The sequence below is a fragment of the Lepus europaeus genome, chromosome 7 (genome assembly GCF_033115175.1).
Source record: "Lepus europaeus isolate LE1 chromosome 7, mLepTim1.pri, whole genome shotgun sequence".
In the NCBI taxonomy this organism is placed as follows: domain Eukaryota; kingdom Metazoa; phylum Chordata; class Mammalia; order Lagomorpha; family Leporidae; genus Lepus; species Lepus europaeus.
This window is the reverse complement of record NC_084833.1, coordinates 31,957,814-31,985,769: the sequence shown is the minus strand read 5'-3', so window position 1 is coordinate 31,985,769 and position 27,956 is coordinate 31,957,814. Positions and strand designations below refer to the sequence as shown.

Sequence of the window (27,956 nt, the reverse complement as noted above, 5' to 3'; positions counted from 1 at the left end):
ACTTTAGGAATATAGTGATTCTTCCCACCATACCTGCCCTCCCACCCCAACTCCCACCTTACCTCCTCTTCTCTCTCCCATTCCCAGTCCCATTCTCCATTAAGGTTCCATTTTCAATTAACTTTATACACAGAAGGTGAACTCTATACTAAGTAAAGATTTCAACAGTTTGCACACACATACACACAAAAACAGAAGTTTTACAGTTAATTCTCATAATATAACTCATTGAGGACAGAGTTCCTGCATGGGAAGTAAGTGCACAGTGACTCCTGTTGTTAACTTAACCGCGATCACCTGAAGCTCTTGACACGCGCTGCCTTTTGAATCCACAGTCTCCATCAGTATTTAGACAAGGCCATTAGCAAGTGGATGTTCTTTCCTCCCTTCAGAGAAAAGTACATGCTTCTTTGACCACTTCTTTCCACTGGGGTCTCATTCACAGATCCTTTATGTAGGACATTTTTTGCCACAAAGTCCTGGCTTTCCATGCCAGAAATGCTCTTGTGGGCTTTTCAGCCAGACCAGAATGCCTTAAGAGCTGATTCTGAGGTCAGAGTACTATTTAAAGCAATGGTCATTCTATGAGTCTGCTGTGTGGACTGCTTCCCAAGTTGGAACATTCTCTCCTTTTTAATTCTATTATTTTTATCAGACACTTGATCCTATTTATATGATTACTTTTAACACTTAATCCTATCTGTATGTTCACTTTAACATTTAATATGATAACTTTAACACTTAAGATGGCCTTTTTACCACCCAACTTAATGGGATTTGGGGTCCCATGGTAAGTTTATAAACTGTACCTTTAGGAGTAAATCCGCAGGAATGTATTCGGAACTATATAGCTTCCTCTTCCCTCTCTTATTTCCACTCTTTATTTTTCACTGAGATCAATTTCAGTTGACTTTATACACTTATGATTAATTATGTTAAGTAAAGAATTCAACAAATAGTATGAAGGAAAAGAAACTGTTCCCTTGACAGTCAAGACAAGGACTGTTCAATTCATTGCTTCTCAAAGTGTCAGTTTCACTTCTATGGATTTTCTTTTAGGTGCTCTATTATCACAGATCAGGGAGAACATATGATATTTGCCCCTTTGGGACTGGCTTATTTCACTAAGTATGATGTTTTCCAGATTCATCCATTTTGTTGCAAATGACTAGATTTCATTTTTTTAACTGCTGTGTAGTATTCCATAGTGCACATATTCCATAGTTTCTTTATCCAGTTTTTGGTTGACATTTATGTTGATTCCATGTCTTAGCTATTGTGAATTGAGCTAAAATAAACATGGGGGTGCAGATAACTCTTTTATTTGCTGATTTCATTTCCCCTGGGTAAATTCCCAGAGTGGGATGTCTGGGTCATATGCTAAGTCTATATTAGGATTTCTGAGGTATTCCCATACTGAGAATGTTTACATTCTCACCAACAGTGGATTAGGGTGCCTTTTTCTCCATATCCTCGCCAGCATTTATTGTTTATTGATTTCTGTTTGAAAGCCATTCTAACTGGAGTGAGGTGAAACCTCAGTTTGATTTTATTTGTATTTCCCTGACAGCTAGTGATCCCAGACGTTTTTTCATGTGTCTGTTGGCCATTTGGATTTTTTCTTTTGAAAAATATCTGTTTAAAACCTTTGCCCATTTCTTATCTGCATTGTTGTTTTGTTGTTGTGGAGTTTCTTGATCTCTGTATATATTCTGGTTATTAATCCTTTATCAGTTGCATAGTTTGCAAATAATTTCTCCCATCCTGTTGGTTGCTTCTTCACCTTCCTGAGTGTTTCTTTTGCCGTACAGAAGCTTTCTCAATTTGGTGTAATCCCATTTGTTAATTTTGGCTTTGATTACCTGTGCCTCTGGGGTCAGGGTTTCCCCAGTGTTCTCTAATAATTTGATGGTATCAGGTCATAGATTTAAGTCTTTAATCCATTTTGAATGGATTTTTGTGTGAGGTGTAAGGTAGGAGTCCTGCTTCATGCTCCTGCTTGTGGAAATCCAGTTTTTCCAGCACCAGTTGTTGAAGAGACTGTCCTTGCTCTAGGGATTGGTTTTAGTTCCTTTGTCAAAATAAGTTGGTTATAGATGCTTGGGTTGATTTCTGTTATTTATATTCTGTTCCATTGGTCTATCCATATGTTTTGTATCAGTACCAGGCTGTTTTAATTAAAACTGCCTTGTAATATGTGTTGAAATTTGGTATTGTGATGCCTCAGGCTTTGTTTTTGTTATATAAGATTGCTTTAGCTATTCGAAGTATTCTGTGTTTCCATATGAATTTCACCGTCATTATTTTTAGATCTGAGAAGAATGGCTTTGGTATTTTGATTGGTATTGCATTGAATCTGTAAATTGCTTTCAGAAGAATGGACATTTTGATGATATTGATCCTTCTAATCCAAGAGCATGAAAGATTTTTCCATTTTTTTGTATCTTTTTTTTCTTTAGTGTTTTGTAATTCTCATTGTAGAGATCTTTGACATCCTTGGTTAAATTTATTCCAAGATATTTGATTTTTTTTTTGTAGTTATTGTGAATGGGGTTGATTTTAGAAGTTCTTTCCCAGCCATGGCATCGTCTGTGCATACAAAGGCTGTGGATTTTTCTGCACTGATTTTATATCCTACTACTTTACCAAATTCTTCTATGAGTTTCAATAGTCTCTTGATGGAGTCTTTTGGATCCCTTATATATAGAATCATGTTGTCTGCAAATTAGGATAGTTTGACTTCCTTCTTCCCAATTTGTATCCCTTTGATTTCTTTTTCTTAATGGCTCTGGCTAAAACTTCCAGGACTATATTGAATAGAAGTGGTGAGAGTGGGTATCATTGTCTGGTTCTGGATCTCAGTAGGAATGTTTCCAACTTGTCCCCATTCAATAGGATGCTGGATGTGGGTTTGTCATAAATTGCCTTGTGTTGAGGAATGTTCCTTCCATACCCAATTTGCTTAGAGCTTTCATCATGGAGGAGTGTTATATTTTATCAGATGCTTTCTCTCAATCTATTGAGATAATTATATGATTTTTGTTCTTCAGTTTGTTAATGTGATGTATTACATTGATTGATTTGCAAATGTTGAACCATCCTTGCTTAACAGGATAAATCTCACTTGGTCTGGGCGAATGATCTTTCTGATGTATTTGGATTTGATTGGCTAGAATTTTTTTGAGGAAATTTGCATCTATGTTCAATAGGGAAATTCATCTGTAGTTCTCTTTCTCTGTTGCATCTTTTTTGGGTTTAGGAATTAAGGTGATGCTGGCTTCATAGAAAGGATTTGGGAGGATTCCTCCCTTTCAGTTATTTTGAATAGCTTGAGAAGAATTGGAGTTAGTTCTTCTTTAAATGTCTGGTAGAATTCAGCAGTGAAGCCATTTGGTCCCGAGCTTTTCTTTGTTGGGAGGGCCTTTATTACTGATTCCATTTCCATCTTGATAATGGGTCTGTTTAGGTTTTCTATATCTTCATGGCTCAATTTAGGTAGGTTGTATGTGTCCAGGAATCCATTTCTTTTAGGTTTCCCAGTAGGTTAGCTTATAGCTCTTTATATGTAATTTCTGATAATTCTTTTGATTTCTGTGGTATTTGTTGTTACATTTCCTTTTTCATCTCTAATTTTATTGATTTGGGTCTTCTTTTTTTTGTTAGTTGGGCCAGTGGGGTATCAGTTTTGTTTATTTTTTCAGAAAACCAGCTTTTCGTTTTACTGATCTTTTGTATTTTTTTTTTGTTTCAATTTTGTTGATTTCTTCTCTATTTTTAATTATTTCCTTTCTCCTACTAATTTTTGGTTTGGTTTGCTGTTGTTTTTCTAAATCATGGAGATACATTGATAGCTAGTTTGTTTGGTGCCTTTCCAATTTCTTGATGTAGGCACCAATTGCTATAAACTTTACTCTTACCACTGCTTTTGCTGTATCCCTTAAGTTTTGATATGTTGTATTGTCATCTTCATTTGTTTCCAGAAATTTTTTGCTTTCTCTTTTGATTTTTTTCTGTGGCCCATTGTTCATTCAGGAGCATGTTGTTCAGTCTCCATGTGTTTGCATATGTTCTCAGATTCCTGAGTTGCTGATTTCCAGCTTCACTGCATTGTGGTCCATGAAGATGCATGGTATGATTTTTATTTTTTTTTTAACTTGCTGAGACTTCCTTTATGGCCTAGCATGTGATCAATCCTAGAGAAAGTTCCACACACTGGAGAGAAGAATGTATATTCTGCAATTGTAGGATGAGAAGTTCTGTAGATACCTGTTAGGTCCGTTCTGTCTATAGTGTCAGTTAAGGCAGAGTTATAGAGAGGCAGAGGCAGAGAGAGAACGAGGTCTTCCATCTGCTGGTTCACCCCCCAAATAGCCATAATGGTTGGAGCTGGGCTGATCTGAAGCCAGGAGCTGCTTCTGGGTCTCCTACTTGGGTGCAGGGGCCCAAGGACTTGGGCCATCTTCTGCTGCTTTCCTAGGGCTTGGCAGAGAGCTGGACTAAAAGCAGAGCAGCCAGGACTTGAACCATATGGGATGCCAGCACTGTAGGCGGTGGCTTTATCTGGTATGCCACAGTGCTGGCCCCTGAATTAAGTTGTTTTAAAGCCTACTTCCGCCTTACCCTGCACAGGTCACAGCTAGGTGAGTTGGGCTCTTGCAGATCTTACAGTTCCTGGGTCTTCAAGGTTACATCCTCTGTGTTGCAAGCAAGGCGGGACGGGCCCTGTAACCAGATTGTGACTGACAAACTGCTCCTTGTCCTGGTGTCTTGGTTGCTTTTACCCTGCAGATAAAAACCAGGCCTTGGGTGGGAATGATGCGAGGATCTCTACTTTGGAGTGAAGCTTCCAGCCTTGGGAGCCTTAGAGAGCCACACTAACCTGGGTATGGGGTGCTAGGCCCCCGCCCATTGGTAGGAAGGAAATGAATCGTTTGTACCTGAGAAGATACTCCAGGGCAGGGGTTGGGGCACGTAGTTAAATGTCCCTATTGTTTCTATAATAAAATCTGCAAAAAATGTGACTTGACCAAACCTTGTTTGGCTGTTGAGGCTAACAGGAGAGTACAAATGCTTTGGGGGGAGGTGCTAAAAGAGTTAACCAGACTACTGCTCGAAGTGGGGCAGGTTTAAGATGCGGTGGCTTCTGAGGCCCTGAGGAGGCTCCATGAAGGAAGCTCCTGGTTTTTCACGGCTTCGTGAGAAAAGGCAGATCCCCAGTCAGTGGTGCTTGAGTTGTCCCTTTTCCCCCTCTTTATTGAACTGATAGTTCCTGCTGTATTTTGTCCTCCTCTTATGTGACGTCCAGCGATGATGGTTGGTCTCAGTATGAGAGCAGAGCAAGTCAGCACTCAGCTCCCCTTCTTTCATCCATATACACACCCCTGTGGTCCAAGTGTGTGTGTGGGTGTTTTGAGATTTTTCTGTTTTCAAAGAGTTACAGAGAGAGAGAGAGAGAGAGATCTTCCATCTGTTGGTCCACTCCCCAGATAGCCACAAGGGTCAAGCCAGGTTGAAGCCAGGAGCTAGGAGCTTCTTTCAGATTTCCCATGGAGTTCAGGGGTCCAAGTACCTGGGCCATCTTCCACTGCTTTCCCAGGCATTAGCAGGGAGCTGGATCGGAAGTGGAGCAGCCGGGTCTTGAACCAGTGCTTATATGGGATGCCAGTGCTGCAGATGGTGTCTTAACCTGCTACGCCACAGAGCCTGCCCCACAAGTGTGTTTTGAGCTTCTCCGGGGAGCCAGGTCTCATCTCGGGCATCGTGCTGGGTGCTGAGGAGAGATGATGAACAAAAGTGTGGTGCCTACCTTCATGAAACTGACCTGCTGGAGAGGAAGGAAAACATTACAAATGGGGTGAATGTTCAGAAGCAGCGAGGTGCCGTGGGCGGCGAGGAGGAAGGGTTCCGTGAAGACATGGCGGTTAAGCTAAGAGCTAAAGCCTGTCAGACGTCTGTATGGTTTCCGGAACAGGGAACAACTCACCACTTTCTTTCCCATCACAGAATCCCGAATCCTGACCTTCTTGGAGACCTACCTTGCCTGGGGCCATCAGAAGCCATTGCCCGCGGTACCTGGAGGGTTGGGTCCTGTTCAGAAGGAGCTGGAGGAAGTCGCTGTTAAATTTGTACGCCTGGTCAACTATAACAAGATGGTCTTCTGTCCCTACTACGATGCAATCCTCAGTAAGATCCTCATCAGCTCCTAACGTGGACACCTGTGCTGCAGCAGTGCTACTCGCCTCCGAACACCTGTTCTCAACCGTAGTGTTGCTTTGGAAAATGGCTATGTAGTACAAGTCTATTTAATAGCTCTGATTCCAAAGGGAAGAATATCGTGTATCACTGTTGAGAAATCCACTGGGTTCTACTTTGAGAGATTGTATTTATGAGTGCAAGTTGACAGATCAGAGAAGCTTCCTGTTACCCTGGTTTTGTAGGTAGCTCTCAGCTTTGAAACAGTTGGCTGCCTGCATCCGCACTCCTCCTCCACCGTGGTTGTAGCAGCCACGGCCTCTCAAGGGGGCTGAGGCCTCTCTCTCCTGCGGCCTGGAGTAGGTCTTTCAGACCCTCCTGCCCCAGCTCCCACGGGGAAGAGACCAAGCCCCGCCTTGCACAGTGGCCACCCAGCATTCTGTGTTGGGAGGGCGCCCATGGCCTCCCTCCCGCAGCACTTCCTGCCTGCCTAGCCAGGTCCTCAGAGCTCTCTTGTTCTAGAACAGAGTTATTTGTTTTAAAAAGTCTTTCTTCTCTACAGTTACTTACAACCTGAATGATAGCAGTTATGACTTACAGGATCTAAAGAAAAGAACGTCCTTGGTTTTGTTTTTTTTTCTTTTAAGCCTTGAAAGTTAGGAGGGAATTTTAGAAAATATGTATGTATGTGTATATATGTATTAATGTGAAAGGAAAAATGTGAATTTTACTGAAAAATTCACTGATACAAGACACAGATGTGCTGATTGAATTAGAATTCTGGAATTAAAGTATCTTCAGGGAAAACAGCCCAACCTCAACCTCACTAATCTCTTAGATAAGGAGGTCACAGAGAATCTCTGACTTTTGAGCAGTATTTTTCAAGGAACTCCAGCGCTCAGAACTGCTGACATGTCGTGTGGTCCCAGCAGTGACCTGGGTCTCACAGATGATCTTTTCTGTTAAAAGGCCTGTGTGTCTGTGTGTGTGCAGTCCACGTGCTTTCCCCAGGGACGGTCTATCAGGAACACAGCCCAGGACCTGTTGGAGTGCTCTCTAGCTGCCCAAATAGCAGGGGTAAAATCGCTGGAGGAAGCCCTTGGTGAGAGGGATGGCAGGGCAGGACAGAGCCAGAGGGGCCGGGGAGGGGCTGGGGGAAGAGTCCCTGCAGGCCGCCTGTGACGCCAGGCGTCATAAGTCAGTGGGTATATGAGGGATGCAAGTTCTTCCGATACATTCAACAAACTCTGCCCATCGTTTAGTCGGAAACTTATGCTTCATTGTGTGGCCAAGAGGTCATTAAAGCTTAGAAGCAAGGACACGACCTCCCTGGCTCCTGCAGAAGGAGGAGAGCGTGGTGAGAAGGATCCGGGGCAGCTGCACGGGGACTCGGACGCCCCTGCTATGCAAGGGGAAGCGGCTGCACGGACCTTGGCGGGCGGCCCCACAGCAGCATTGGGCAGAGGGCGGAGCGCCAGAGCTGGGGGTTCTGGGGAGACCACAGTGGTCCCAGGGCTCGTACACAGGACTTGGATCTGATTTTGATGCGTGAACGGATGAGTGATGAACTTAGTTCTAACTCGTGGTGGTGGGGTGCATTTAAAAAATCACTAAGTAGAGTCAGGGCATCTTCAGGTCCCAGGCAGGAGACCGTGGCAAGCCTGGGGCCTCTGTAAAGCGCAGACAGTGCATTCCAAGTCACACCTGTGCGTTGTGAGTGATGTGGCTTCCAGAGGTGGGGGTCGCTGTGGGGCAATGGTGCTCCTGGTGAATGATGACTGGGCTCCGAGCACCCAGGGATGGCCCGGCTCAGCCTCCGGATGTCTGGGGCCTCTCCTCCCGCTCCGAGCAGGAGGACGGGAGCTATGCTGACACTGTGCAGGGGGCATCGCCACCCCCCGGCCCCTCTTCGCCAGTTTCCGGAAGGCTGCTCCTCTTCTTCATGGGTTCGTAGCTTGACAAGCTGGGGCCACTTGAAGTTGTGATGCAGCTCTAGTAAGCAGCTTCGCAGCCTTTCTCAGGCCTCTACCTCAGTAGTGGACGCTCCCAGCTGGCAAGGCCAAGGACGAAGGGGCCGAGTTCAGAGCGCCGGCGTTCCCAGGAGCCTCTGCTGCTCCGTGAAGGTAATGAGCTCGTTTGCTTCCTGGGGTCTCGGAATTAGCAGCAGGGGCCAGGACATCCGTGCAGTTCACTGCTCACTCAGGAAATCTTATGAAACATCTGCTTGTATCTCGCTCCCACCCCATAGCTCTCCCTCCAAGACGAAACGTTCTTGGAGTATACAGCAGCCTTCTTCAGAATCGAATTGATTCTGCCTACCACAGAATGATTGGCTGGGACCTAGTTCCTGACAGGTTTGTGGAGACAAGTGCTTTGGCGTGAAATGCTGAGTGTCCCCGGTGGCAGTACCTCCTGCCTGGGCACAGGGCCGAGCCCTCAGAGGGAGGTCACTGTCACCAAGCCTCTTAGCCCTGCCGCTTTCATGAATGAATGGGTGTCTGGAGCAGTCACTGCTGCGTTGTTGGCTCTTGGTTAGGTGGGTGGATTCTTAGCCTAAGTGGTTTTGTTTTTGTTTTTTCTTAAACTCTTTTCCTTTTAAATCTAGCTGCAAAATGGAACCATATAACACGATTACAAATGTTCTTCAGATAAGAGCCGCACTGATAGGAGGGCTAACTGATGAACTGCAGAGGGTTAGGTGTATGAGAACGTGTTCTCTAGGAAGGAAAGTTGCCGGTAAGGTGGACTTCCCAGCACGCAGCAAGCTCACACAGGCCAGCGGTTCGCGGGGTGTGTGTGTGTGTGTGTGTGTGTGTTACTCGGCAGCCGCTGTTCGTGGCGGTGCTGCGTTTTTTTTGCAAAGCCTTAAGGTGCCTGGGAATAGAGGAAAGATTGCCGCCGCCAACCCTGCTGGTGCGTGCCAAAGGGGCCAGGCCTGGCTGCGTGGTGTGCAGTGCCCTGCGCGTGCCCCGTGTCTGAGTACAACATTTGTGTTTCTTTTCCTTTTGAGGTGGGGTGGGAGGGAGAAGCCAGGGGTCCTGCCTCCGCCGCGGTGCCTCCTCACGGTGGCCCGTCAGGGCTGGGCCCCCACACCCGCACACCGCGGGACTGCGCCTTCCAGTCGGAACATGCAGTGACAAAGTTCCCGCCTTAGAGGGAGAGCTGGCTTCAGGTCCTTTTTCCCCCTCTGTTGCCTTGTCACTGGCTGTGGGATAGTGGACCAGGCGTTCTCCCTTGGGCCTTTGTATTTTCATCTATAAAATGGAGCACTTACACTGTTGCTATGGGATTCTGTTTGGTACTGGATGTTAGGATCCTTTGTACATAGAGAGGGTCTGCTTATTGTTTTGTTAGTAATAACAGAACATGGAAGCCTCTGCGTGTTGGTGCCCGTCCGCGTTAGGGGTGGCTCCCAGGTTAGTGTCCAGGCTCCCTTCAGTCAAGCGCACTGGGAAGGTTTCCTTCCCATCGGCTCCCACGGCTGTTTCCTCTCATCACCTCCTGCCCCAGACCTGCAGGCTTTACCGCTCCTTACCGCCCAACATCCACCTCGACCCCGGCGTTTTCTCCTCCTCTCCACTCACGTAGCTGAATTAAATGCATGCATGAAGGAAAGAACAGATGATTGAGTGGTAGTGGATGATGGGCTGTGAAACTCATATTTAAAGGCACTATCATTTTTTAAAAAGTCTATGTCTACAGTGATCTTTGCAATTGTATTTATAGTAGATTTTTGTATTATATAATTATTTTAGTGGATACCCTTTTTATTCACAGGCAACTTCACGGGTGGGGAAGGGGATAACCTTTAAGCCCAAGTCAGCGCCATTTATTAACCTGTCACACATTGACTGGTACTTTCAGAATTAGCCAGAGACCTAGAAAATCAGTGTCCGAAGCCTAAACAGACAGGGTTTTACTTAAAACCTCTCCTCGTGTGGATTTCTGTTATGCCTGACTTAACTTTTGAACCTAAGAACCAGAAATACGCTGTCCTCCTGGTGTGACCAAGGGGCACTTGCCTGAGTTTGATCAGATGTGTGATGTTAGCAGCACTGGCTAAACTGGACTCCCCTTAAGCCTAACAATTTTTAAGCTCGCTTTATCTGAACTAAACACGGAGAACTTTGAACTGCAACATCTAACTTAAAACTAACCTTCAAATTGAAATAATACTATTGTTTTTCTCTCTGATTCGTGTTGCCTCTGCCTTTTAGAGCGCTGTCTTCCTTAATGCCCACAGCAGAACTTCGGTCGTGTTCAGACAGGGAAGGAAGTTTAGCACATGGCTGGACTGTTTTTCTTACTCCCAAAGTTTGGTAAGCTGACACTTCGGTTGAATGATTAAGATGTACTTAAATCAGTAACATGTACATGAATTGTGTTACTTGATGAATAACCATTTTAATGAAGTTTGCTTTGGGAATGGAAATGTAAGAAAACAGAATGTGAACCTGGTGATTTATGTATTAACTATAGGTCAACAGAGGATTATATAAAATTACTAAATAAATTCATAATTATTGACCCAGGTCAATATTCTAACAAAAGTGGTGTATTTTTTTCATTATTTTTCGGTGGTACAATTTGCTTGTTCAGTTTTATATTACTATTGGCTTCTATAGTCTTTACTTTGTTAAGTGTGGCAATATGGATAGAAGCTTGTTTTAAATTTAGTGATAAAGGCCAGAGTTTGACTAATTTTTGTTTAGGAAAAATTTACAGATGTCCTTGAGAAATTTGTCTGGTTCTAGAATCTTGGGGAGATGTTATCATGGCTCTTAAAAAAAAGAAAAGGTGAGAGTATCATTTGTCAATTTCTTTTGGTCTAGCTCATGTATAAATATATATGAGAGTCCTTTGGAATATAGGACTGATTATACCATGAGAGTTGCACATTAGATTCCAAAATTCAGATTTCTAACATTATATATGTGTACGTATGTATACACACAGTTTTCTCTTCATTACATTCTAAAAAAATCATTTTCCATGCATGTTCATGTAGCTTTTATTACCTAGGGGAACACTACTATAGATCACTTATAGGTGTTTGGAACTCTATCATCTTCAAAGCACTAACCACCAAAGATGGCACTTCAGTAGAGTCTGCACCTCTATTTTATTTTTTTTAATAATTATTTTATTTGGCCGGCGCCATGGCTCAACAGGCTAATCCTCTGCCTTGTGGCGCCAGCACACCAGGTTCTAGTCCCGGTCGGGGCACCAGATTCTGTCCCGGTTGCCCCTCTTCCAGGCCAGCTCTCTGCTTTGGCCCGGGAGTGCAGTGGAGGATGGCCCAAGTGCTTGGGCCCTGCACCCCATGGGAGACCAGGAGAAGCACCTGGCTCCTGCCTTGGGATCAGCGTAGTTGCCGGCCGCAGCGCGCCGGCCACAGCGGCCATTGGAGGGTGAATTGCAGTTAAGGCAAAGGAGGACCTTTCTCTCTGTCTCTCTCTCACTGTCCACTCTGCCTGTCAAAAATTTAAAAAAAATAAAAATAAAAAAAATTATTTTATTTATTTGAAAGAGTTAGAGAGCTAGAGCCAGAGAGAAGTCTTCCATCCACTGGTTCACTCCTCAAATGACTGCGATGGCCGGAGTTGAGCTGATCTGGAGCCAGGATCTTCCACCAGGTCTCCCACGCAGGTGCAGGGCCCAAGGACTTGGGCCATCTTCTGCTGCTTTTCCAGACCATAGCAGAAAGCTGGATCAGAAGTGGAGCATCCAAGACTAGAACAGGTGCCCATGTGGGATGCTGGTGCTGCAGGCTGGGGCTTTAACCCACTGCACCACAGCGGTAGCCCCTGTACCTCTCTCTCTCTCTATATATATATATATTTTTTTTTTTTGACAGGCAGAGTGGACAGTGAGAGAGAGAGAGACAGAGAGAAAGGTCTTCCTTTGCCGTTGGTTCACCCTCTAATGGCCGCCGCGGTAGCGCGCTGCGGCCGGCGCACCGCGCTGTTCCGATGGCAGGAGCCAGGTGCTTCTCCTGGTCTCCCATGGGGTGCAGGGCCCAAACACTTGGGCCATCCTCCACTGCACTCCCTGGCCACAGCAGAGAGCTGGCCTGGAAGAGGGGCAACCGGGACAGGATCGGTGCCCCGACCGGGACTAGAACCCGGTGTGCCGGCGCCGCAAGGCGGAGGATTAGCCTGTTGAGCCACGGCGCCAGCCTGTACCTCTATATTTTAAAATCTATGCCACATGCTCCTACTTGTGCCTTTAAGATTGTTTTGTTGGGACAGCCATTTGGCTCAGTGGTTAAGATGCTCCTTTGGGCTACCCCCATCTTGTATCATTGCCTGGATTCAAGTTCCAACTCTGCTCCCCATGTGCACCCTATAAGGCAGTGGTGATGGCTCAAGTAATTGGGTCCCTACAACCCATGTTGAAATCAGATTGATGGCCAGCGCCACAGCTCACTAGGCTGATCCTCCGCCTGCGGCACCAGCACCCTGGGTTCTAGTCCTGGTTGGGGCGCTGGATTCTGTCCCGGTTGCTCCTCTTCCAGTGGTCCAGGAAGGCAGTGGAGGATGGCCCAACTGCTTGGGCCCTGCACCCACATGGGAGGCCAGGAGGAAGCACCTGGCTCCTGGCTTCGGATTGGCGCAGGCGCCAGCCGTAGCGGCCATTTGGGGGGTGAACCAACAGAAGGAAGACCTTTCTCTCTGCCTCTGTCTCTCTAACTCTACCTGTCCAAAAAAAAAAAAAAAAAAAAAATCAGATTGAATTTCTTGGGATCCTGGCTTCATCCTGGTCTGGCCTCCGCTGTTGGGAGCAGTTGGGGAACAAACTAGTGGACGGAAGGTCAGTCTGTTTTGCAAATAAATGAAAAATAAGTACATAATTTTGTAAGATTGTTTTGTGGATAACTATAATAAATATATTTTTAAAACCCACACAACTTGAAAGTGATACTAGTGAGGATCAGATCTGAGATAGAGGCAACTGACTGTTTTGAGGCAATTTCAGCCTTAAGAGAAAATACAGGAGACTAAACACGCTTATGACCAACTTGTAGAACCTTGATACGCATAAATGAGAAAATGATTCAAGATAATCTTTTTGTATTACAAGAGGTTCTTTTGTTTAAGATTTATTTATTTGAAAGGCAGAATTAGAGATCTTCCGTTTGCTGGTTTACTGCTGAAATGGCCAAAACAGCAAGGGCCGGACCAGGCCAAAGCCAGGAGTTCTAGGTCTCCCCCATGGGTGGGAGAGCCCAAGCCCAAGCCCAGGCACACAAGCAGGAAGCTGGATTGCAGGTAGAGCAGCTGGGACTGGCACTGGCCCTCATGGGATGCTGGCATCATAGCAGCCTAATCCACTGTGCTATACCACCAGCCCCTGTAGAGTTTTATGGAAAACTTGAAACTTTTTAAGATTACTTAATCCCATCTAAATTCAGATTCTAAATTATGTTCCCAATAGATAAGATAGTTTATTTATAACCATGTTTTATTTGTTCCATTCCTGGTATTTAGCTTTCATTCTGAATCACAGTTACTTAGGCTTACCTAGTTTTCTGTCTAGTAATTTTTCTAGATTTTTTTAATTTGACAGGTGGAGTTATAGACAGAGAGAGATAGAGAAAGGTCTTCCTTCCGTTGGTTCACTCCACTCCCCAAATGGCTGCTACGGCTGGTGCACTGCGCCGATCCGAAACCAGGAGCCCGGTGCTTCTTCCTGGTCTCCCATGGGGTGCAGGGGCCCAAGCACCTGGGCCATCCTCCACTGCACTCCCGGGCCACAGCAGAGAGCTGGACTGGAAGAGAGGCAACCGGTAGTAGAACCCGGCGTCCATATGGGATGCTGGCGCTGCAGGCGGAGGATTAACCAAGTGAGCCACGGTGCTGGCCCCTCTGTCTAGTAATTTTTCTAAAGAATCAGTTTGAAGAAGGTAATGTGGCTGCCATACAGCAAAACCTAATTCTCTGGCCTAAAATTGCATGATGAATTTTTGTTTATGCTAACTAGAATTCATTTGGCTATCATTTTACCCTTTTAAAGATTTATTTATCTGAAAGGCAGAGCTACAGAGAGAGAGAGAGAGAGATAGAGGGATTTTCCATCTACTGGTTCACTCTACAAATGGTTCCAGTGGCCAGAGCTGGGCTGATCAGGAGCCAGAAGCTTCTTCTGGGTCTCCCAGGTGGGTGCAGGGGCCCAAGCACTTGGGCCATCCTCTGCTGCTTTCCCAGGCGCATTAGTAGTGAGCTGGATTGGAAGTGGAGCAGCCAGGACAGGAATTCTCACCCAGGACTCCAACTGGCACCCATATGGGGTGCTGGCACTGCAGGTGGTGGCTTAACTTGCTACTTGTGTTTAGCACCTAAAAAAATGTTCTTGAGCACTGAGCACCATTAATAGTATATTTGAGAATATAGTGGGTGGTTAAAGGATCCCCACACTTGTGTTGCTTTTCGGAGATGAACGATCTGCCTCACATTTAATTGGGGGGAAATACATTCATATTTGAGGACTTGTAAAATATTTAACTTGCCTGTGAGAAATGCACTCAGCCAGTACCATAAAAGATCAGGAAACAAGATATGATTAAAAAAAATTTATTTTTATTTGAAAGCAGAGTCACAGAGCGAGATCTTCCATCTGCTGATTCATTCCTGAAATGGCTGCAATGGTCAGGGCTGAGCCAGGCTGAATCCAGGATCCTGGGACTGCATCTGGGTCTCCCACGTGGGCGCAGGGGCCCAAGCACTTGGGCCATGTTCTGCTGCTTTCCTGTGCACATTAGCAGGGACTGGGTTGGAAGTGTGATTAAGTGTACATACAGTGATGTGCCATACAACGTTTCAACAACAAACTGCATAAGCCACGTAACTTAGGGGTGTCGTAGGCCTTCCCATCAAGGTTTGTCTGAGTACATTCTGTGTTTGCACAGGACAAAATCACCTAACAGCATATTTTTCAGAATGTATTCCATCACTTAGTGACACGTGACTATAATTATTACAGAATGACTTTTCCTTGGATTTTTGCCATTTATTTTTAAATGACAATGGCTGAATAATGTTGTTAGTGGCTATTGCAAATAAATCTGAATGAAGAAGCAGGAGGCGGCATGGTGTTGTTGAGACCCTTTTATTTTTTTAAAGGACTGTTTTAAAATTTTCAACTACAAAACAGACTCCATACATTCTGCCATAAATAAAAACAAAACAATAAGGCAGGACTCTACAGAAGCAAACCAAGAACAACAGTTTCTCAGAAAATGTGATAAAATGCTTTACAATCATAAGCCATCCAGTTTTTAAAATAAAACTGTTGAAAACTCACAGATCTTCAAACGGCACATACAAGACACCCTTGAAGAGGGAACAAAATGTGGTTCTGCCATTTTGTACTGTTCTCACATTTTTGAAACCTAATTTGTTTAGAGCATAGGTCTGTTCCATATTCTAAACTTCACACTGGTTGGTTGGTTGGTTGGTTGTTCTCAAGAACCATACGATAGAGGCACCAATGACAATACTTTGTTTCTAAGAACCTTGGAACAAAGTGTTGTCTCTTTTAAACATATGACTTAAGAGGCAGAGAGGAATCCTGGGTGAGTTCTCCCAGCGGCAGGTTTGGAGCCTGCCTCATCGGATCCGCTTCTGCTGCCGTGCTCTGTAAATGTCGTGAACGGGGGGGACGACAGCTCCCTTTTCTTCATCGTCATCCGAGTCCTCGTTGGGCCTCTTGATGGCCTTGGTGAGCACTGCGTTACTTTCCACTGGGCCGTTGCCTTCTACAGCCAGCTCTGGGGCCCCTCCAGTAATGATCCTCACAGCTTCCTCGACAGCTATTGCAACAAAACAAAAGGGCTATTGGATGAGATTTAAAATTAAGCTACCATGAAAGACTATGTATGTTCCTCTTTATCTTGTTTTTTAATATGATTTATTTATTTGAAAGGTTCACTTCGCAAATGGCTGCAAGAGTTGGGGCTGGGCCAGGCTGAAGCCAGGGGTTCATCCTGGTCTCTTGATATGGGTGCAAGGGCCCAAGCTGGGCCATATTCTGCTTTCCCAGGCACACTAGCAGGAAGCTAGATGAGACGTACAGCAGCTGGGACCGGAACTGGTGCGCATATGGGATGTCAGCATGGAAGGCAGTGGCTTATCCCTCTGTGCCACAGTGCTGGCCAAGTATGTTCTACTTTAGAGACTTTGTAGTTCATTTCATAGCCTACTGTTGGCAACACATGGAACAGTACCATGTGATAATTAAAGGGAAAAGACAAAAGTTGCTGTTAAAAACAGAGGCTGGCATTGGGGCACAGTAGGTTAAGCCACTGTGAGGAGCTGGCATCCCATATCAGTGCCTATTCCAGTCCCAGCCGCTCCACTTCCAATTCAGCTCCCTGCTAATGCACCTAGGAAGCAGCAAAAGATGGCCCAAGTCCTTGGAAGACCAGCATAGGCTTCCTGGTTCCTGGCTTCAGTGTGGTCCAGACCTGGCTGTTGCAGGCATTGGGGCAGTGAAGCAACAGAGAAGATCTCTGTGTGTCTCCCTCTCTGTCCCTCTGCCTTTCTTTCTTTTTTTTTTTAATTTATTATTTTTTTATTTTTTTTATTTTTGAGAGTGGACAGTGAGAGAGAGAGAGAAAGGTCTTCCTTTTGCCGTTGGTTTACCCTCCAATGGCCGCTGCAGTAGGCGCGCTGCGGCCGGCGCACCACACTGTTCCGATGGCAGGAGCCAGGTGCTTCTCCTGGTCTCCCATGGGGTGCAGGGCACAAGCACTTGGGCCATCCTCCACTGCACTCCCTGGCCACAGCAGAGAGCTGGCCTGGAAGAGGGGCAACCGGGACAGGATCGGTGCCCCGACCGGGACTAGAACCTGGTGTGCCGGCGCCGCAAGGCGGAGGATTAGCCTAGTGAGCCACGGCGCTGGCCTCTCTGCCTTTCAAGTAAATAAAGTCCCTTTCATAAGCTAAGTCTGGTGGCATGCATTCACATGAACAGAAGTGAATGACAGTTTACATAGAATAGGAACAAGCCTGCCTGCTAAGGAGGACTCCAGTTACTCCTGCGTCTGTACGGCTTCCCGTTGCCTAGTTGCTGTAGAAACTTCCAAGGCAGTGCACACTAACTGTTCTGGACTAGGAGACCATAATGTGAATTATACTTTGAAAATGGACCTTTCATTACTCACTATTTGGTATCTTGCATCTTCGGAAAATTTCCATCAATTCATCCACTTGTACAAAAGGACCCTATGTTGACACAAATTTTAATCGTTAGTAATACAACAGGTTAAAATGGCAGTACTTTATATATTTCCCATTACACAAAAGAAGAAGCACACAGTTACTGTAACCCATGGAGTGTACCTACTGCGAAAATAGGTACAAACCTGGAAGCAGATAGGAGGAGGGAGAAGTTTCATTAAAACGACGGCTGCAGGGGGGACAGGGAACACTCCACCAGGGACAGGGTGCAAGCCTGGAGCTGTGAGAGAAAGAAAAATGTGAGTCAATGCGATGAAAGTGTCTAACAGAGAAACTAAAGTCATTTGTAGGTAAAGTTTTCTATGTCTCTTTGTTCTGGACATTTTAAAATGCTTTTAGTGCTTGTACCTGCTTGACCACATTCAAGTAGGTAAAACAGGAAAAGCAGTCTCAATCTACTGGGAGGCAGAAAAGTAGACAACTTTGTAAGACAACCCAGGGGTTAAGGACTCTTTCTGAGCCACCCAAGTCATTGGTTGAACAGTCCTGTTAAAGCCAGTTATTCAGGGGCAGGCATTTGGCATAGTGATTAAGCCACTGGTTGGGACACCCATAGTCCATAGTGGAGTGCCAGGGTTCCTATCCTGGCTCTCCTGATTCCAGCTTCTGCACATGTGCACCCTGGGAGGCAGCAGGTGATGGCTCAAGTAGTCCCTGCCACCTACACGGGAGGCCTGGATTGAGTTCCTGGCTCCCTGCTTCAGCCTGGCCCAGGTCTAGCCCCAACTGTTATAGGCATTTAGGGAATGAACAAGCAGGTGGGAGCTATGTCTCAATTTTTTTTTTTAAACCCATTACTCAACATGTTTAATCATAAGGGCCCTGTTCAAAAAGTATGTGGAAGGGCTACTGACCATTGAGTGTAAGTATGCCCAAGTAACACTGCTGAGTACGTTTCCAGCTGGTCAGGTATTCTGCATGTAGCAACATTTCTGAAAACTCAGTATCACTGCCAAATGGGTTACTGGAATCTGGATCATTGAGCATTTGTTTTTGTTTTTTAAAGAATATTAGTTCAGCTGGTTCAAAGATTACTGCCAAGTCATTTGTTATAGTGACCCTAAGTCTAGTGGTTAACCGACCATGGAAAGGCCATGTTACTCCCCCGCCCCACACCTTGGATTTAAGTCAACAAACAAACTGAGGTCTTGGTATTGGATCTAAAGTCATGGCTTACGTGCTAAATGCCGTGGCTGAAATGGAATCATCTGCTGAGTGTCTGGCTTAGGGTATTCTGGTTTTCTATCCACTTCATCTTTCAGGACAGGCACTATGGAAGGAGCTACAACTGGGTCTGGAATTATAGCTGCTAGCTTAGCACGGGAAACATCCTGAAAATGCAGAACAGAGAATCCTAAACCTGAAAAAGGGACTTACAGAATATAACTGTGCACTTCTACAGTCTTGAGGACTCGGTGTGAATAACTGAGTTAAAAATGAAAGAAAATGCAGGAGGGTTAAACAAGAAACTTAACAAGGAAAACGATCTGGCTCTGAAGGCTTGGTGCTTTATAACCTCGCCCACCCCTTGGTAAGAACCCCTGGACGTGGAGCCAGTAGGGCAGTTGTAGAATACAACATACAAGCTTCTGTGGATAAAGCTAGAAACCTGGCATCAAGAAAAGGAAGGGTCATTCGGAGGAAAATCCAGTGTTTTTGATCTGCCCCTTCCACTGTAACTTTCTATACATTAACTACAGAAGCTAGCTTAAGTGAGGTCCTGCTCCATGAAGAATAAAAGTTTATCATTACTTAACACTGGTTACTAGATTTTGCTAATGAAATGAAAAATCATTCCGGATATGTTCTTAACAAGGGAGAAGGAAGACTGAGCAACTGCTATTTGTCACGCAGCTTTAGCCACTTGCTGTACTTCCTCTTTGATGAGACATAGTAACCCCTCCCTGTTATAAAAGGGACTGGGGGTCAAAGACGTTCACACAGTTGATACGAAAGGCTGGGGAGACCTCAAACCCATCCACGGTCTTTTCACTCCACCAGCAACGCCCTGCGAAGGCCACAGAGTCTACGAAGCACATCAGAGGAGCAGGACCATCACCTATTAACAGAAGCCCTGTTTAAGAGGAGCTCCTCTGTTACAGGCGACCACGGATCAACATGCCTCTTGAAACAGAAAGGAACCCCCTTCCACTAACAAGGGTACAAAAGCATTTCATCTTACCAAATTGTGCTTAATTGATGACATCTGCTCTTACATGGGCAAACTGAAATTAGTCAACATACTGGGAAATGCTTTTCTCCCTTGTGTATACCATAGCATTCACATGTAGAAGCAGCACGTTAATTCTTCCCCAAGAAAAGCATAAAAGTAGCAGTAAAGTGGAAAATTCATTTTCAATAACTCGATCTACTTGGAACTAGAAAATCTATTTATTTAATTTCCATTTTCATCTTGGAAAAGCTGAAATAACCTTTTGTAATAATTCCACAAAGTAATTTTAAAATACCTGACTTTTCATTGAGAAACTACGAGCAAAACCGGATCATTCCTGAGCTATAATCCCTTGGTTCAAAATAGGAATTTGAGAATTTTCTCACTTATATTTGAAAAATTATAAAAACAATTTTTTAAAATAAATCTTTCTACATTTTTAATAGATTCCAAATAAACTGCAGTAATCCTGTTATACAAGTTTTGATTCTTCTCTTATTCTTGTTTACTTTTTGTACAGCACTGTTCTTTTATAGTAGAAATTCAATACAATATAGTAGTAATTTAATAAAGACATAGGGCTAGAGTGAGTTGTGCATTAAGGATTGAAAAAAAAAATAGGAATTTGGAACTGGCACAGGACTGGAGCTTCCATTAACAGAAATGAAACTCCATGCTGATTAGTTGTCTCAAGGCTCTTAATGTGGTTCAGACATAGAGCCAGGCCAAAAGAGGGCAGCGAGGACAAGAATGAAGGTCAGGAAGCAACAAGGACTTGGATATACAACTTCCCTCTGGATTTCCACCTTGGTCTTCATTCTCATAGCACAGAAAGATCCAGGGGTGACAGAAAAATGGTTTACCCAGCAAGAGTGTTCCTGGGGCTGCGTAAACATTTGTTCTCCTGAGCCAAACAGGTTCAAGTACTAGATTTGTCTCCTGGGGATTCATTAGTGTGTGTAGAAGAGTTCCAGTACTAGAAGACAAATTCCCTGAAGGGCCCCTGAAGGAGTACTACTGTAAGGATACAAACCCCTCAGGTACTATGGATTTACTAAGCTGTAATGTGTCTTCATTGTATGTTACAAAATACACAGCAGGAACTACATTTGGTTTAACATCTGTCAAAACATGTTCATCGTTTTGGTAAGAGCAATTGGAACAACATCAACAAAAGAGTCAAAGCCCTAAAATGATAATAGATATTCTTTTTTCTTTCTTCCACACTAACAATATCAAGGAAGGAATCAAAGTGTTCGTTAAATCTAACTTTAATTCTTACTTTCTTCAGCGATATTTGATACTCATAAAGCCAAGGAAAATAACTGAACCTGTCTTCTAGAAATCTTGTTAAAGCTCGATGAATTTACATTTCAGAATTTAAGAACAAAGGTTACCGTGAATTCTCCTATAGCCCTGGAAGAGTAAGAGCACTCCACACATCCTGATGCTGTGGACGTACCTTGTAACCCAGCGCTTTCAGCTCACTGGCAGAGCAAGGATATAAATCCATGAACTTGTATCTGTCTACCAGCAAAGCCGTTTCTTTGCCCTCATACTCTTCTTTGAAGGCTGTAAATCTTCTTTTCTCCACTTTGAGTATGCTAGCCAGATCACCAATATTACTTTCGAAAGCTAGAAACCGGGCCCAGATTTCTCTGCGAGGAAATAAATATAATCACTACTTAATTATTCTGGGGTTAAGGCAAGAAGTCCACTTGCAAAAAAGCCTGAAGTTCTCTTCCCCTTTTTCTAAATTATAAAAAGCTTTTTTTTATTACAAAGACTCCTAAGCTACAGGGCAGTAGATGGTAGATAACGAGTGCCTATACCATTATTCAGATTTACTAACAACATTTGGCTGTGTTTGCATTATTTCTTTTTTGAGAGGTTAGACAAGAGCTTCCGTCCACTGGTTCACTCCCAAATGCCTCCTACAGTTGGGGCTCTACCTGGCGAAAGCCAGGAGCCAGGAATTCCATCCACGTCCCCCACATCTGTGACTGCAGCCCAGAGTCTGCATTGGCAGGAAGCTGCAGTCAGGTACGAGTGCCAGGAATCTAACCCAGGTACTCCAGTGTTGGCACGGGGCATCTTACCTGCTAAGCTACACTTAGCCTACTGCCTGAAGCAAACTTTGAATATGTCAAGTCTGCTTTTGACTAAGGGAGGTAAAGATTTCAGAACTAAATGATCATACCAATTTCTGTGACATAGTCAACTAGAAAGACATGAAAATATTCAGTAATAAATTGGTAAGAGAGATCTCAAAACATTCTAGTCACTATGCCAATAAATAAATAAATAAAACAGGTATGGACATACTGCAAGTAGGCTTAAAAAAAAACAAAGCTTGAGAGAAGAGAGAATTCTTCGGATATTCATATTCAAGCAAACATTCATCCCATGGGTCACATCATGGTTAAAACTTCCACTAGAACCTAATAACCGAGTTGGGACAATGACTTACCCAGACTTCTCTGGAGGAAGGCTTCCAGATGTTAAAACTCGTTCAAACAGAACTCGGGTGTTATTGTCCTCTAGGATATTTTAAAAGATTTTATATATTAAAATTTGTTTTACAATTCAATAATGTGCAAGAATACTTCAAAAGTTTGTGGGAAAATGGAATCTAAAGTCTATTTTGCTGCAAAAAAATTAGAAACCCATGCATGGGGGGGGGTCTTCAAAAAGTTCATTAAGAATATGTATTATTAAAAAACTGTGAATTTCAAAAATTTTAGCAATAAAATAATTTTTTAACTTATTGAAAGGCAGAGAGAAAAAGGTCAGTCTTCCATCGACTGGTTTACTCTCCACATGTCTACAACAGCTGGGGCTGGACCAGGCTGAAACCAGGAGCCTGGATCTCAATCTTGAGCTCGTTTGTGGATGGAAGGGACCAAGGTACCTGGGCCATCATCTGCTTGTTGCTCCCCAGGGTCTATGTTAGCAGGAAACTAGAATCATAAGTGAAATAGGACTCAAACTCAGGAACTCCGACATGGGAAGTGGTTGTCCCAAGTGACATTTTAGATGCACGATCAAATGCCAGCCCCAACATAAACACTTTTTTTCTGTAGTACTTTGAAAATGAACTTTTCTAATTCCATTTCCATAAACTTTTTGAAGTACCCTCCTGTTTTCACAAGCATTATCTTCATCCTCACAAAATTTTAGAGAGACAACTATTATCTGATTTCTATAGATGAGAAAATTTGAGGTTCAAAAAGATTGACTTTTTAAAAATTTATTTCAAAGAGTTACAGGGGAAGAGAGAGAAGAGGAGACAGAGAAAATCTTCTAAATGCTGATTCTGTCCTCAGATGGCTGAGCCTCACCAAGGTCTCCCACACGGGTCAGGGGCCCAAACACATGGGTCAGCGACAGTGACTTTTAGCTGGCTAGTGATGAACAGAGCTGTATGTGGAAGCCACATCTTATTCCATCTACTTGACTCTCCTCTGTGTTATGCTGAAGTTATAATGGAAACATCCAACTGGACGTCTGAACCAAATATCTTATTTGCCTTTTTAAAAAAATGCAAATTCCTTATCTGCTGACATTATAATGGTCAGGCTACTGATATTTTAAAAATACATGGACTATGAAGGCTGTCCAGTTCAATTTTAGACATAATTGAGTTTTTTATTTCAAGATACCAGAACTACTCTGTATTTAGTTATTTTTACCTTCTTGGAAAGATACAAAAGCTAGGTTAGTAAGTAAATATGTGAGTGGTAAATGAAGTAAGAATGATTGCTATAAATATATTAAATTTTAAGAATCTTAGGAGATCTTCTGTAGCTGAAAGTGGGAAACGACACATCTTGCTAAGCTCTAAGGCGTCTTAAAATCTAAGAATTCAGGTCTGTGCTATGGCACTGTAGGTAAAGCCACTGCCTACAACACCAGCATCCCAATACGGGCACTGGTTGTGTCCCAGCTGTTCCATTTCTTTTCTTTCTTCCTTTTTTTATTTTTTTTAATATTCTTTAATTGATATTAATCACTGCAGGATCTACACTTATATCCTCTTTTTATTCACACTTTTTGTTTATTATTTCAGTTTTTTTCAGCTGTTCCACTTCTAATTCAGCTCCTTGCTAATGGCCTGGGAAAGCAGCAGAAAATGGCCCCAAGTACCTGGGTCCCTCTACCCATGTATGAGACCCAGATGAAGCTCCTGGCTCCTGGCTTCAGCTTGGCCCAGCTCTGGCCGTTGCGGCCATCTGGGGAGTGAACCAGTGGATGAAAGATCTCTCTGCTGCTGTCTCTTGTTCTCTCTGTAACTTTGACTTTTAAAATAAATAAATTTTTAAAAAATGAAATGGAAGAATCCACCAGTAAATATAATAACCACTTTATTTTAAAAAAATATTTATTTATTTGAAAGGCAGAGTTACAGAGAAGCAGAGAGAGAGAGAGAGAGAGAGAGAGAGAGGTCTTCCATCCACTGGTTTACTCCCCAGATGGCCACAATGGCCGGAGCTGCGCCAATCCGAAGCCAGGAGCCAGGAGCCTCTTCCAGGTCTCCCACATAAGTACAGGGACCTGAGGACTTGGGCCATCTTCTACTGCTTTCCCAGGCCATGGCAGAGAGCTGGATTGGAAGTGGAGCAGCCAGGACTCGAACCGGCACTCATATGGGATGCTGGCATTACAGTTGGTGGCTTTACCCACTATGCCACAGAGCTGGCCCTAATAATGACTTTTTTAAGATTTATTTATTTGAAAGACAGTATGACATAGAGAGTGGGAGATCTTCCATTGCTTGTTCATTCCCCAATAAGCTGCACTCTTAAAATGAGTGGGGCCAGACATAACAGGTAAAGCTGCCGCCTGCAATGCCAGCATCCCATATGCGCACCCGTTTGAGTCCCAGCTGCTCCACTTCCGATCTAGCTCTCTGGTGTGGCCTGGGAAAGCAGTAGAAGATGGCCCAAGTCCTTGGGCCCCTGCACCCACGTGGGAGACCTGGAAGAAGCTCTTGGCCCCTGGTTTCGGATTGGCCCAGCTCCGGCGGCCATTGCGGCCATCTGGGGAGTGAACAGTGGATGGAAGACCTCTCTCTCTCTGCCTCTGCCTCTCTGTAACCCTGCCTTTCAAACAAACAAACAAAAATCTTAAAAAAAAAAAAAAAAAAAAGAGTGTATTTATGGTATATAAATTATACCCCAATAAGGTTGTGGCTAGCAGGTAAAGCCACAACCTGCTGTGCCAGCATTCCCATATGGGTGCTGATTTGAGTCCCAGCTGCTCCACTTCTTATCCAGCTCTCTACTATGGCCTGGGGATGCAGTAGAAAATGGCCCAAGTCCCTGGGTCCCTGCACCCTTGTTGGAGACCCAGAAGAAGCTCCTGGCTTTGGATCAGCCCAGCTCTGACCATTGCTCCGATTTGGGGAGTGAACTAGTAGATGGAAGACCTCTCTCTCTCCCTCTCTCTCTCCCTGCCTCTGCCTCTGCCTCTCTGTAACTCTGCCTTTTAAAGAAATAAATAAATCTTTAACAAAAAAATCCAGCAGAGTGGTTGGCTTTACCTCAGGGTAGCTAACTTATTATGTGTCCATATGCAAAAGAAAACCAAGAAAGAGTACATGTATTAAACCAAAGCACCTCATTAGTGACTTCCACCTACAGTTTAACATACTGTACTTTATTTCATCTTTTTTGTTATCCCAAGCTTTGCAGCAGTCACACTTTTTACTATTCCATAGAACTTTATAATTACCCAGCAGTGTAGGGGCTACCACAAATGTACAGCACAGCCCCTCTCTGTGCTTCGGAAGTGCTTCGTCCAGTGTTCTGTCACAGTAGTCAGTTTATCTGATCATGATCCGCACAGTCATCACAGTTAACACCTACAGAATTCTTACCACCTTCTACATATAACCCTGACACATGCAGAAATCATTTAATCCTCTGAAGATACTATTATGACCATCCTGCAGAGGAGAAAACTGACATCTAATATTAGGTACCTAACCTTGAAACTATACTACAATGAAGCTTCAAATGATGATGCAATTCTATTACACATCGGATTCCCCATGAGAACACTCTGATGCTTCCCTTCACTTCTGTATCTCCAGGGTCCTTTCACCTTTGTACCCCCAGATTTTAGTAATCAGAAGGTAAAGAATAAATATTTGATGCATGGATAGATACATGGACAGACAAATGAACTAAGACTGATTTTGGAAGATAGTAATATTGACATCAATAATCCTCACTTGAAAAATAACAAATATTATACAAACTAATAACTAATAAAAAAAGCAAAATAATGTGGTGAGGAACACTGATTTCATACAAGAAAATGTATCAATTAAATGCCCCACTGTCTCACTTTTTGAAGTTGTCTTTTTCCATTGTGTAGAGTCACTAAACTGAAATACAAAATCATATTTAAGTTTTATCCTTTTATGCTATTTGGGTATACAGAAAGCTATTTTACAGAAATATCATTAAATTTATCAATATATACTTCATAATCATTTACATGGTATACACTTATATATTTCTTTTTTAAATAAACATTTTCTCCAGATTGTTTTCTGTTAAGAAATTGTGCATCTTGGGTTGTGGGTAACTAGACTAAATGAGGTGTGTGTGTGTGTGTGTGTATGAATTATCTAGTACAGTGCCTAGTACAAGGTAGAAATTCAATATGGGATGACTATTATTTCAACAGAATAGGGCACTAAAAATAAAGGTGCCAATAATCATAATATTTTTAAAAATCTCTTCCCCAGTAGCCTCAAAGCACTTTACTACTTTGAGTGTTGGGAAACAGGGGAGAATTTGCCTGGAGTCATCAGAGTTGAGATACGAATAGTTCTGTACGGTCTTACCCTGTGACTGATAGGACCTGACACATAGAGACAGTTCTGCAAACTCAAAAGGCAGCTATCACTATTCAATAAATATCAAACTCATGTTTCATTGATCACAGACATTTCTTGAGTGCTTCTCAAGTGCCTGGTTCTGGTGTAATATCAGAATTATAATACATTCAAGAAGGAAAACACACAGAAACATAATTTCAGATGGCTTAATGTTAAGCAACCATTGGAAATTCCTGAATCAACTTACCATTGAGGTGAGAGAGATAATCAATATAGGCCAGGACATATTCTGGAATATCTCCATATTTCTTTAGCCCCAGCTCAAAAATCTTAAAGGCAACCGATTTGTCCTAAAAGTAAAGAGAGTAAAGTACTGATACCCTTCAAGTATCAGACAAGATACTCAAAACTACAACACCTAAATTTGACAAGACAAAATTAAAATATTAAGTAAAAACTGCTGAGCTTAAAACTATAAGTTTAGGTTCAGAATACGTTTCTTAATAAGATATAAATTAGTAAGCAGTTAGAAATTTGCTGGAGGCCAGCGCTGTGGTGTAGCAGGTAAAGCCACCGCCTTTAGTGCTGGCATCCCATATGGGCACTGGTTCAAGTCCCAGCTGCTCCACTTCCGATCCAGCGCTCACTTATGGCCTGGGAAAGCCATAGAAGATGGCCCAAGTCCTTGGGCTCCTGCACCCACGTGGGAGACCTGGAACAAGCTCCTGGCTCCTGGCTTCAGATCGGCACAGCTCTGGCCATTGGGGCCAATTGGGGAGTGAACCAGCGGATGGAGGACCTCTCTCTGTATAACTCTTTCAAATAAAACAATAACTCTTTTTTTTTTTATTTATTTACAACCCTAGCCCCAGACTACTTTTCTTTTAATTAATGTATCTCAGGTGAAAGAAACGACTTCATCTTTATACCTGGATTTCAGTATTTACCTTACTACAGTAATATTCCATGAGTGCTGCAGTAACATAGACATGGTGGCGAGTTCTGGTGTCTTCTCTTGCTTTTTTAAATATCATTCTTCCAGATTTGATACCTTCTGCTCTCCTCGCAAATTTCATATACTGGATATACACCTATGCAAAAAAAGTATTCATACTCTACAAATCAGAACTGTGACCCTTGTAGCAACTAATACTGTTTCACTTTATTATACTATTATGTTTCCTGTATAGGAAAGCAATCCTGAATATCTAAGAAGTTAGAAGGTAAGTAGGATTACAGATAACACACTAGTTAAATCCGCAAGCTACATTTACTGAGTACTACAGATGCATGCAAATTGATTTTTTTATTGAGATGTAATTCACATATCACAACATTTACCCTTTGAAGTGCACAATTCAGTGGATTTTAATAGAATCACAAGGCTGGGCAGTCATCACTATTTAATTCTAGAATATGCTAATTTTAAGGGGGAAAAATGTAAAAACTACCAGAAAACACTCCATTAATGCATATTAATATTTAGAAAACTCAGTTCAAT

The 27,956-nt window shown here is 43.4% G+C and overlaps 2 protein-coding genes across 13 annotated transcripts in view; one reads left to right on the top strand and one right to left on the bottom strand.

Annotated features, from left to right (window-relative positions):
• TCP11L1 (t-complex 11 like 1) overlaps positions 1-10,712 on the top strand; it is a 54,477-nt gene extending 43,765 nt beyond the window's left edge. For 8 of the 12 annotated variants that reach the window (XM_062196334.1, XM_062196335.1, XM_062196336.1 and 5 more), the window contains one exon: positions 6,004-10,712. In XM_062196334.1, the coding sequence (XP_062052318.1) occupies positions 6,004-6,206 (203 nt within the window). In that variant the 3' untranslated portion in view covers positions 6,207-10,712. Of the gene's footprint in view, positions 1-4,074; positions 4,130-6,003 lie in introns of all 12 variants that reach the window. The other 4 variants (XR_009866370.1, XM_062196341.1, XM_062196342.1 and 1 more) reach the window with 3 other exon arrangements.
• Positions 10,713-15,170: 4,458 nt separating this feature from the next.
• Positions 15,171-27,956, bottom strand: part of CSTF3 (cleavage stimulation factor subunit 3) — a 91,586-nt gene continuing 78,800 nt past the window's right edge. The window contains exons 14-21 of the mRNA XM_062196333.1: positions 27,403-27,546; positions 26,703-26,805; positions 22,076-22,145; positions 21,068-21,263; positions 18,610-18,763; positions 17,558-17,652; positions 17,357-17,417; positions 15,171-16,003 (exon numbers count right to left, since the gene is read on the bottom strand). Of these exons, the coding sequence (XP_062052317.1) occupies positions 15,801-16,003; positions 17,357-17,417; positions 17,558-17,652; positions 18,610-18,763; positions 21,068-21,263; positions 22,076-22,145; positions 26,703-26,805; positions 27,403-27,546 (1,026 nt within the window). The 3' untranslated portion in view covers positions 15,171-15,800. The remainder of the gene's footprint in view (positions 16,004-17,356; positions 17,418-17,557; positions 17,653-18,609; positions 18,764-21,067; positions 21,264-22,075; positions 22,146-26,702; positions 26,806-27,402; positions 27,547-27,956) is intronic.